Raw genomic sequence first — 12,743 nt, 5'->3', positions numbered from 1 at the left:
ACAGGCAGTTGCATGGTGGAGGATGAGACTCAGCTGAGCAGTTCATCATGCGTCAGCAAAGAGAAGAGAGAAATTGCACCCAATCCCATAATTCAGTTCATCTAATGAGTATACCGAGCCAGCTAATTAGGCATAAGTGAAGCAGTTAGTTCAGCCCCAGCATGATTTGTAGCATGCATGGGATTTTGCTTGTCGCTTCACTCCATGTCCGAGTCTGCCAGCCTCCACAAAGTTTAAATCAAATTTCATCAACTTAGTACAACAAGATACGACAGCGAGATAAGCATGCAATTGTATTTATTAGTAATTTACCCGAAAAACTTACTCTCCTCATTACTTGCAACGAATTAAGCAAGTGAGCACCAGGAATAATTAGTGCAAAGGGTAGTAAACATTTCCCTAGGCGAGCCAGCCGTCATTTCGCATGACAACAGCATGAAATCTGTAGTCGAATGCTAGTAACTAAAAGACGCTGTAGCCTGTAAAATAAAACTTGAACTGATTCGACGGCGCTAACCGTGTTCAAGTTTCACTAATAAATACTACGAATTGGGCCAAGAGCAGAGCAGGGCTGCGCAGGCTGCTAAGCGAGCACATAAACGCGTCCCGCAGTCGAGGCATGATGAGCTCGGAACGACGGGAACAAGCCTGAACGTAATCCAACACGCTGAGTACCGGTGCGACAACCACCTTATGGACGGATACCGTCCAACAAAGGCGATGCGTCAGTCGTGCTGCGAGATTGCAGGCGAGACATTAGGCAATGAAACGAGATTGGTACGTTGCAGGCAACCGAAATTAGGACAACTAATGCATTTCCTGAAATTCATGATATTAATATTCAAACTGAGTGTAGAGGAAGTTAACTATACGAGATCGTAACACTTTGCTAACTCAATATTATGAATTTTACTTTGCTCTATCACGGAGAAGTTCATTTATCGCTTACTGCATTGAAAAGATTAAATTAGAAAACAATCTCAATTGGAAGATTTAGTGATTATAGATAACGAATCAAATTATGCACACATGATATAGTATTGAAATGAGTTGTATCATGATTTTAGACGAAATGTGCGGGAAAATGTTTTGATTGACCTTGCATCAGAAATATCAAAGATAAAAACGAATATACAAATCTGTAGACAAATCTCACCAAATGCGCTCGAACTGTGAAGAACTCGTTTCAAGAGCAAACTCGAGAGCAACTTTGCCCACATTTGCCATGTCCCGACGGACTTATATGACTCAGAGCTGGTAGCTTATGCCACCTACTCATGTTGGTATGTAGGGTTAGTCGTGGCTACGATGTGAGCAAAAGCCGAGAACAAACATGCACGCCTTCAAGGTACACATATACAAGCGAGTAAAAAAAATCGACAATACACATGGACACGCACACACACTAGGCAGCTGAGCTCTCTGATGCAGACCAAAACAGGTTGCCTGGTGAAGGTTAGGCTCAAGCTAAACAGTGGAGGGCTGTAGCAATTGCAACTAGAAATGCCAGACGATGTTAGGCGTTACTTGCCAGTCCTCTGAAGATGATCAAGGCGTTGTCCTTGGCAATAAAGGCAGACCTTAACTGACATTAGGCTTTGTGCAATGACAGAAACGTGTTTTACGTAAGCCTCAAGATACTAAACGTAGTATACAAACTTCAAGACAGTAAGCTTATAAAAGGCCATTCATGAAATAAATTTCCGTATCGAAGTTACGCAATAAAACCACGTTAACAGAGGCAAAGAACTAAAGATATTAAAGAAAAACGCAGTAATTTATATTTAGTTCGTCTCGTAGCAATATCGGATTTGTAAGCAGGTGAATAGCAACTATATTTTAAGTGCAGAGTAATACCTGGCTTCATATAAAACTGCAAGCGCCCATGGGAGCACATCAGTGAATTATCATAATGTGACTTGTTATTGTGTGAAGTTTAACTGATGACGTAACGATGACAATAATTGCTCGTTAAGTCAGTTAGTAGTCAGTAAGAATCACACACTAAATGGGGCAGAATGTATACTAGACGTAAGAAGTAATTAAGAAGTAACGTCGGTGGCAATAACAACCACAATGTGCATGGCATCAAAGAATACATTCAAAGAAACCTTACAGCCGCCGTGCGCGCAGCAGATGGCAAGACGTCGTCTGTCTCCACAGCGCCAGCCATCAAGGACACTAAAATGAAAGATAAACAAGCGGCTAGCACCGTCGCAGCACATGCCATGCAACGATCGTCAATGCTTAGCATTGGATTCGAATAGCTAGAGTTACATATAAAATCAAGGACGACATGCAAACAATGGCTCATGGACTAACAGAATATAGTAACAAAATGAAGCGGCAAATGGGGAAAAGAGATAATGTTGAATGTTTCGCGTCAAGGTTGGAGTAAGCAGAACAATGTTAAGGAGCAAGGGGAACACATATAACTAACGAATAGAAGTTGTGTCATAGCCAAGACGCAGGAAGAAAAACTGGTCGTAGACGGAAACTGCAAACCCATGCAGCTGAAACTAGCATGAAAGCGAAGACATTTATCGGGTAAAAGCATTCCATCTATATATGTTTTCGAATATAAAAACCAGCAGTCATGCAGAGCAAAAAACCATGACCAGAATTACTAAGTTCTTTCGTCGTGGTCGTGGTATAAAAGCTGTTTAAATCGCCTAATTTCCGTAAATTCATGCGAATGCAAACAGTGTTTGTAAGGACCGGAAACCGAAAAGACTATCAATGCACGATGAATAAAAGGGAGCGAATCAGAGTTTTGGAAGCAGGAAACGTGGCTTCAACTGGAACTGCCCACACAAAGCCTTCGTGCGGGCAAAAAGCAAAGCCCGGAGCGGAGCAAGCAGCTGGTTGACGGTCCGGTTGTGCGGAGGCCGGCGTTCCGGGCCGAGAACGCTTATGTGGTAAAACCTGAACGTCCGACGCGTCTAGACATACACATCACCTACGGGCGCGTCCACCCGCTTCAATAATTGCCCATCACAAGTTTTCAGCTGCAGCTCGAATATTAATGAATAACAATAGGTGCCTCAATTGTCCATCGCAGGAGTCAATTTTATCAAAAGTTTATGTAAATGTAAAGTCTAAACATTTTAATTTAGATCAATAGAATTGAAGAAGATGATGTAAAGAATTGAAATAATAATAATTTAATATATATCTCCAAATTTATGTTCAATGTCGCGTCATTCCCTGATAATTACGTAGACAGATTGGAATACTGCAAAACTGCAACCAACAATTTTCTGCATTTTCATACCTTAGTCGATCTAAATAAAAATTACGACAAATTCCAGGTACTACTGTGAATAATTCTAGAAATTAAGATGAGTATTCGCAATAATGAACGACTTTCCTGGCCAAACAGACATCAATGTGGTATTCTAGTGAACATGAACGAGATCTCCATGCTCAGCTAACAGGAGAATTTATTGTCACGAAAAGATTTACTATCGTCGAGTACACAGTAAAAATAACAAAGTCAACGGGAAGAGCCATTCGTCTTGTCTAGTATAGGGAAGAAAACTTATGGCCTTCTGTAAGAGGAAAGCAAGCGGATTTGAAGAAGAACTAAATCGTCTAACGTTAATCTCGGGCCTATAGAATGCACTCACAATCTTTACCTCAAATGAAACTCTGCGAGAGAAGCGACGGATCTCAAATCACTTCGTCTTATTTCAGATACCCAAGTGAGTTGCGGAAAAATTACACAAGGGGCAAAAACGACTTGGACCCTTCCGTCAAATGACAGGTCGAGCAACACAATTATCGGCGAAGACAGACGGACTAATGACACAGGTAATGTCTTTCGTTGTCCGGGTACACATGCTGGTTTTGGGTGCTGTGCAGCCTATCGATCTCAGAGCAATGTAGTCACTGTTAAAGATATTTATAGGAATTGTGATTGAAGTATCGATACAAGTGAGCAATCAAGTTGGCACTCGAGTTACTTAAATTTTAAAACGAGTTGGAAAGTTATCAAGAAATCATAGGCACTCTTAAAAGCTACCCAGAAAATAACAATATAAATTTTAGTTCGAGTATCGATGAATGTTTACAACGTAAAATTAAGGCACAGCCATCATTTAGTATTAAATTTGTTTCAAGCTTAGGCTAGAACAGAGGAATTTACTGAGCGAGCTGCTCAACATTATAAAATTGTTGAAAATAAAAACAAAATGCCGTCTTTTTGAGTGTGAAGATTTGTTTTAGTTTAGATTATGAAATCACATTCGATTGAATCAGAGCTCAACTAACTTCTTTGGTTAATTTCAATCATTCGACGGACAATAAATATTTCGTAAGTTATCTGGAAATCGAGAATAAACAAGAGCCGAACATCGCTGAGGGTTCATCTCGAAGAAATAAAAAAAAATATATGTATACATTATAAAACAATAAACTTCATTGCGACGCTGAACTAGTACCAGGATCCATTTTTCATTTTTCAATGTTCTATTAGTTTACAGGAAAATGTACAATTCTGGTACAAAACGAATAAAATCCTCCCTTCATCCTATGAGATATACATTTTTTTTTTTTTGTAGGACGTGAGAGCCTCTGGCACATGAGCTCAAATCTCAATCAAAGAAATCATTTGGGTAAGCTGTCCCGTTACCGATATCGGCATGCCTAGTCTCCAGCCACACTCCATTTCTTTAATGTCATCCATGTGAATATCCAGAAATCCTTGGTATTTTAATGATTGCCGAACCGGGACTGGGGTCCTAAACCAGGTATAAAATTGCAAATCCTGACTGGAAATAGAATGTCTCTGGCAAATGTGTATCGATTTCCCTAAATGGGAATGAATTGTCGGTGGCGCAAAATCCCGTTGGTGTTCCAAGAAAAGTGTCAGGACATAAGTAGGCCAAAAAAATTTAACACGGATGGAGAGCAGGATATAAAAAGTTTTGAGATTGAAGAAATAACTTTAATTCGTGTGTGCTACATTAAATCAAAGTCCGTGAGGTTTTATATCAAATCGTTCTCGTTGATAACACTACGAAGCGAAAATTCGCAACAGTTCAAGTCGGTAGTAACGGTGACGCATTCTTATAGAGGTTCTGTGATTGAGGACTAGGTATAAAAACTTCCATCCGAGCTGCACGGAAGCACACCAATACCAGTATTTTACTTGGAGGAAGTGAAGCAATGGACAAATCACGATTCAACTCAATAAACTTAAGGAAGAAAGGCCGAAAAAGGCTACTCAGTGCCTTGCTATCAGGCTTCGTTGCGAACCGAAGGGGCTTAGATTTGCAGAGGACCGCCATATAGAAGAACACTTCGCTTTGACCAGGACACACTCAACCAATGACTCATTGCACATTCCGAACAGCTCTGGCAATTTCCGAGCAAAATACAAGATACGTTCGGCCAAACGAATCCCAGGACCAGCTCTTGAGCTTCGAGATCTCGACCTCGGCTGCCACCTTAGTAGCTTCAAACATCGACCTTACCGCAGCAGTTGAGTCCGGAGTGTCGTTTGGGCGAAACTAAATTACACAAAAATAGTGTAGAAATATCCATTGAAGGATAGATACATATTCATCAAAGATGAAAGATGTGAAATCGTTCCAAAATCTAAATCATCTGTAGCAACTTCTTGCCTTTGACGCGGCCTCAATAAAGCAAGGCATGCAGGCAACGTATCAGTTGATTCAGATTGGTTAGAATTAAAACGATATAAGAAATACGAGATCATTTAAATAAATAGTTTAATAGTGGTCGAGAATTTGGAAACAATAGCTCCCTCATCACGTGATACAATAATATCCAAATTATCATTGCCTCAAGGAGCACTTATCCCAGTTCAACGAATATCTTTTGTCGTTGAATGGCAAACTCAGTGAATAGCATTTAACGAGCTTTCCATAGATCGCCTTCCACACTATGTTCATAATTTGAGCAAATGCGCACTGAAGCATTTGTCTGAAGTCCAAATAAAAGATTCAATTTGAAGTGAATCAGACCAATAGAGGTCCCAAGAGCCCTCGACTAAACCAAAGACCTTTGCAAGAACCAATTCAATGGATTCGGGGTGAAAATTTCATTAATTACAACAAACAATGGGCATTCTGGGGGCAAAATAATCCCTGCTCCATGTCGATTGCAATCAGAATGAGCAAGAAAATCGTGAAAATAGTTTCTATTCAGCAGTTGCCGGTTCTCGATTGGAACAGGCTAAATAATTACCGCAATTGACTGGCCAGTTAATGAATGCCACTTTCTTTTTTAATATAATGCGACGGAAAGGCGTAACTGCCCTACTATCGAAACTGATAAATAATAAAGACACTGCTTTCGAGTTCAGCATGCATGCAACTGTAAAAAAACCGCAGGGGCATTTGAGTGGATCAAGTAGCAAGCGAATTAAAAATCACATAATAATCTATCGCATGCAGAATTAGTCAACAGTCAATTTGAAATCCATAATTTTTAGCAAGAATTCTTGAAAACGCACTAACCAAACGGATTTTAGGTCACATAAATAATATGGATTTTAGGTTACAGAAATATCATACATAACGGATTTTAAACAAATCTCTGCCCTCAATAACGAATTCTACGGAGTATAACCCAGTTTTTTTTAGCGTTTAACACGCAGGACAATTTCAGAAGATATATTAGGTGATATATACAAAAAAATAAGTATACATTATAACTCAATACATGTTTCCAAATTGTAACTAAATATCATTGAAAATGCAAATCATACCCAAAGAAATTAAATAAATCAATCATTTTAAAATAAAATTTAGCAATAAATTAATGAAATCACACTTTCGACCACACACTATCTAGAATCTGGATGACTTCGATAGTAGGCCCCTAAAATTTTTTATTGTAATTCTATGTGAAGCACTTCACATACAAAATGTGTATCGGTACTCAAATAAAAAATTCATCATGTCGCTAAGTGGTCGTCCAAAGTTAGTACCTAACATTCATTACAACATTCGACAGTTATCATCGCTAATAATCGTTCACGCAATTTGAAACGACGACACAAGACCGATTCGATTAAAAGTTTTTTAATTATAGTCAGGAGTGTGAACGGGTTCGAACACAAGAGCCAAAGAGTTCATTTCTATATTTCGTGACTCTGAGATTGAAACTCGCTTCTGGATTTCGAGAAAATAATCGGCAACACTGATGTTCGATCAAAAGAACAAAGTATTTTTTTTATTTTTTCATCACTCGTAGTATTGACGCAATTGTACGTAATCACAAAGAATGCCGCGCTCCAAACAATGCATCCAAGGTTCGACAGTGCGATAAGATAAGGTTTCAAGATTCGGCAAGTGAGATAATATTGCGGATACCGCCACGTGAGTTTGAAGAAAACAGGATACGTGAACATTCACGCGATGTAAGTTCAACGAGCGCCAAAGTCTCGACTAAATCCAAATTTCGTTATAACGTCTATACGGTATTTATCCACCGCAACATCAAAATTCCAATGGCTTCACAACACAATTGCATTTTAGTACAACTCACCCACAAAAGACAGAGAAATATTTTATAAACTTAATATGCCGACGTTCTGTGTCGTTTCCAGTGACATCAAGTCAGAGAATTCGTAAATTTTATTTATTTGAACCTCCATGAACCTCCGCATTCTGGCGCCAAAAACGGACGAACGCCCTCGCAGCCAAACGAGTAATTCTTCAGCGAACACCTCGGCGATGAAACGAAAATTGAAAACGAGCGAGGCTTTTCTTGATTTTTATTGGGAAATGTGTCCATTCAGCTAACGAATCTCTGAGCTGAAACTTCACACTGACTAGATATCGCACGGTTGACCTGGCACAGCTTCAAACGGGACTCGAGAAACTCGGAAAAAAGTGAACTCCACACTGATTTTGAGACTCGCGGAACCAGACAATGATCTAAAAAATATGTGTGCACAGAAGATCGACAATTTGATCATCAAATGAAATTTTTGAGTGAATTTTGTTAGTAACTTCGAAATTCTGCCAGGCCAACATGGAGAATTATTTTTTATTATTAAATTGGAGTCGTTTATGATAATACTGTAAATTTTCACATGTTATATTCTGATGCAAAATGCTCTATACAAATATAACAACACATATAAATATAATATATTGTCTCGTGCATGAAATTTCAAAGATGGCGCGCCCTAAAATGAATAAAACTAATAACTTGAATTTTATAACTTGCGTTTATAATAGCTAGTTAAATAAATTATTGCTCATATTATGAACTTGTGTGATTTTATCATAATATTTCTACACTTTCTTTTGCTTAACCAAACCAGTTCTGAAAATTATAGTCACAAATATCAACCAATAAGAATAGACAGATGTGACAATAAACTCTGCAAAGGCAGAAATCGTTGAGTTTGGTCAGGAATCCTGCTCTGAGCCATCACACGTTGGTGTCGGTTTGACGGCGGAGCTAGGCTACTGCGAGAACTTAGTTACTTAGACTTGCAGCGACGCGGCGTAGAAATGGCCTAACAAAAAACACTCAGTCGATTTTCATAGCTCAAGAATACGATTTTAGATTAATTAACTCCCAAATTCAAAATGAAAACGACTCGATGATTTACACTTCGAATATTATATTATTTAAATATTTGAAACAACCTCAAACACAACGAAAGTCCAACTCCATTTTCACAGTAGGACAGAAATTTTTCATAGGTGTGGCTCACGTTAAAAAATTTATAATTAGACTAAAACTGGATTAAAATCAAGCTTCACGCAACTATTTTTGACGCAGGATACATCGAAATGAGTCACAACACGATACTAACACCGGCGAGGGTAGCACTGTATTTCTCTCAACCTGATGGAACGTAAAAAGTTCAACAGTTTGAAAACAACTTTTTTTAATAATCTCTTTGGTATTATTGCAGATTAACTACATCCAAAAAAAGGGTGTTTTTTTTAATTATATGTTTTTTGGGGTGTAGATTACGAATCTGAAATCCATTTTTGGCGGTCGGCATCGGAAAACCGATTTTTTTCGCGACTTACTAACATGGGGGTTACGTAACTTACGTTACCCACTCACCTTTATATAAAGGGTCGGATTGTTCATCGAAATTTTACAAAAAGCTCTTAGGTTGGGTTAAGTCAGCCAAGTTCCTTTTTTTAGATAGCATTTTGATCTAAAAGGAACCTGGGCGAACCAACCCAACCTGCGAGTTGGCGTTAGGTTGTGATCTCTCGATGTGGCAATGTATCTCCAGATTTATGGACAAAGAAGACGAAAATGTTACCCGTTGCACTGCAACGGGTAACATTTTCGTCCGATTTTTCGCCGATTTCGCAGATTTTAGGCATTTTTAGCGCGATTTTTGGGTCGGAAAAAAATCGGTTTTCCGATGCCGACCGCCAAAAATGGATTTCAGATTCGTAATCTACACCCCAAAAAACATATAATTAAAAAATAAAACACCCTTTTTTTTGGATGTAGTTAATCTGCAATAATACCATCTCTTTTTTTAAGAAATGTAATTTTTTATCATGCGTAGCAACAGCGGCCAGCGGTATCGCCAACTCTTGACTTGTGACAGTAAGTAGGTATAGGAATAAGAATTTACTACAATATTTCGTGGGCCAGAAAAAACGTTTTCAAAATTATTCCCTGTCAAACGAAAATTTATTAGTTCACGAGCAAAACTTACACAGAAAAGAAAATTCCGGAACATTATTTGTTACAAGAAACCGTAGTAGAAATACATTAATAACAACAAATAACACGTGAAGCTTGGCTTACCTGTGTAGCATCGCTGTAGGGTGTGCGAGAGTTAGCTTGCACAAGCTGAGATCCAAACACAACCTCAGGCGAGCCGTTAACACTAGTAGTGGGGCTTAGAGGAAGCATTATTTGTAATTTTCCAAGTCAGTTTTCGATTAATTTTGATCAGTTAGACAAGTTCTCAACCTTTGAGTTAGTCCTGCAGGGAAATAATTAGATAACAGCACAGTCAGTTCACTAACGGTTTTAAACGAGCTCTCACTCAGTCAGTCAGTCCTTGCGACGCAAATTTTTAGTCCTCGAACGTTTGTATTTTTCGTCCTTTGCAATCGAAACTTGAATAACCAACTTTTAATTCATTTCGATCAGTCCATCCAAAGCACGTGATGAATACATGCAAGCTCATCAATGTTCTTTCCAAACAAATCGTCTCGATGACCTCCAGGCAGGGTTTTCAACACCCTCTTCCCGAACGGCGATCGCCTCGTCTCAAAGCAGGAGCTCTACCAGAGTTGTCACACCTCAACGCACTCTTCCACTCAACTAGCTAGCATGGCTATGAGCATCCTGTATTTATACCTCCGCACGAGCTGGCAACTCTTGTATCCAAACATTGATCAATTTACCGAAATTTTAGGCACATCACTGCAATATATCGCTACGTAACCATATGTATGCCGAGATAATATACGTCTCGAAAATTCAATAGATTTATTTTTTCATTTGTCAGCCTTAATCAACGTATTTTTTTCTTCGACTTCCTGTGTTTATTCACTACTTGGCATCTATCGGAGGACTTTTTTCGTCTTTCCATTGCGTATCTATTTCTTGTAGAAATTTCTCATATAGACACTTCTTTTTGAAATCTTGGCGCTTGGATTGCGAATTTTCATAGATTTTAATGAAGTATAATATCTGTGCAAGATTGCATGATCAGATGAAGGAAATAATGAAACTACCACGTTTAGTTTATAACGAAGAATTAAAAACCGCACTGGAACACTTGATAAATTTCGTGACCGATAACCGCATTTTTGAAACTATTTATTAATCTCACACTATAGCAAATAATTCTTGCAGATAAGATATAATTCTGTAAAACCATTGTAAGACTTCGTGTTTTCAGCTTAAAGTACCCGGTTTAAAGGGCAACATTTAAATGCCTTAGCACATGTGTGAGAGCCGCAGAACCGCGCGTTCAATCAGCGGCAGCCTGTCGTATACGGAGCCGGTGCCTAATGACTCATTCCTAATATGCTGTGAGTCACAATAATAAGTTGGACTAGACGATATTTGCAATTAAAATTTTGATCCGTCGTTCTTTCAGAAGTATGTTTGTCAATTCCTATTGTTCCTTACTCATAATTTCTATTTTATCTTATTAAAAAATAACTACATTTATTAATGAAGACTTGCTTTGTTGCATTTCATTAGCGCATTGGTTGACCAGGAAAGTTCATATCGAGTGTTGGCGCGTTATTGACCACACTAAGATAGCTCGAGTTTATTTTTCAGCAACCGGCCTTGATTATGTATTAAATACACGACTTCAACGCAGAATATATCAGCTTAGTTTTATAGTTCATACGTATATAAAAGTTTAAAATTCGCAAGTAGCGTGCCATATTAAAAAACAACTTAAGTGATACATTAAAAATGTTTCTCTGATAGCCACTGATTACTTGATATCTTTCTCCAAAAGTAAATAATTAGAAAATTGTTATCTGCCGAACCTGTAATTTATTGATATAGTTATATCAATTCGAACTCGTTAAGAAATCGAGAAGCCCATTCTAGCCGGAGTTGCCAGAACATATACTACGATTTCTTCAGTTTACTTTTAAACTATACGTAAAAGCATATTATTATATGTATTTTTATTGCGGCTATAATGGCAACCGTTCCACTAATGGCAATGAAATGGTTGTGAAATGCTGTTGCTGCGCGGAATTCATAAAGGTATTTTGCATGAAATATTTTTTATTAAACTTGTCAAACTGAACAGCATTGGTTTTTTCCTTCTATTTTTCGTATCCTAAAACTTTAGCCCGATAAAATATTAGTACTTGACTGGATCAGTTGAAGATAACTTCGAAAAACTTCATTTATTTTCAGCCATTCCTGATATTGTAATGAAATTTTGCCTGCACGGTTCCGCTGTCTTGCCAATATACGAGTTATTTTGAGTGTTAACTTGAAATTTGAGTGTTCGCTTGCTATTTGAGTGTTCGCTTGCAATTTGAGTGTTCGCATGCAATTTGAGTGTTCGCTTGCAATTTGAGTGTTCGCTTGCAATTTGAGTGTTCGCTTGCAATTTGAGTGTTCGCTTGTAATTTGAGTGTTCGCTTGCAATTTGAGTGTTCGCTTGTAATTTGAGTGTTCGCTTGTAATTTGAGTGTTCGCTTGCAATATGAGTGTTCGTCTGCTATTTGAGTGTTCGCTTGTAATTTGAGTGTTCACTTGCAATTTGAGTGTTAGCTTGCAATTTGAGTGTTCACTTGCAATTTGAGTGTTCGCTTGCAATTTGAGTGTTCTTGCAATTTGAGTGTTAGCTTGCAATTTGAGTGTTCGCCTACAATTTGAGTGTTCGCTTGCAATTTGAGTGTTCGCCTGCAATTTGAGTTTTCTGTAAATATTCATCCTCGTGTATACTAAAACCTGAATAAAACAGAGGGCGCGTAGTCAGGAAGGCAATCTGCTTCTCGCATGAACTAGTCATGACGCTAACCGAATTCCGCGGTCTAATTAGACGTATTGATTATCTTTAGGTATACGTAGATACCACTTGTATGAGAGTCTTATTAATTTCGAAAACTTACGGGAACTAATTGCTCTCTTGTCATGTTTTGATTTCAAGAGAATTATTTGGTACTTCCATATATGCAAGGCTGAAAAAGAAACAAAATGGGTTAAAAACAAAGTAATTTGCAATGACAACTCCAAGGATGTGTCTCTAATGAAGGGTAGTAGGCGTCCGCTCTGCCTGTCAG

At 38.3% G+C, this 12,743-nt stretch overlaps 1 protein-coding gene across 1 annotated transcript in view; it reads right to left on the bottom strand.

Annotated features, from left to right (window-relative positions):
- LOC108672384 (transcription factor SOX-4-like) overlaps window positions 1-10,286 on the bottom strand; it is a 142,630-nt gene extending 132,344 nt beyond the window's left edge. Inside the window, exon 1 of the mRNA XM_047881515.1 lies at window positions 9,772-10,286. Coding sequence (XP_047737471.1) covers window positions 9,772-9,879 — 108 coding nt within the window. The 5' untranslated portion in view covers window positions 9,880-10,286. The remainder of the gene's footprint in view (window positions 1-9,771) is intronic.
- Window positions 10,287-12,743: the final 2,457 nt, after the last annotated feature.

This window comes from Hyalella azteca, unplaced genomic scaffold (genome assembly GCF_000764305.2).
Source record: "Hyalella azteca isolate HAZT.00-mixed unplaced genomic scaffold, Hazt_2.0.2 contig8169, whole genome shotgun sequence".
Lineage (NCBI taxonomy): Eukaryota > Metazoa > Arthropoda > Malacostraca > Amphipoda > Hyalellidae > Hyalella > Hyalella azteca.
This window is presented reverse-complemented; position numbering and strand designations above follow the sequence as displayed.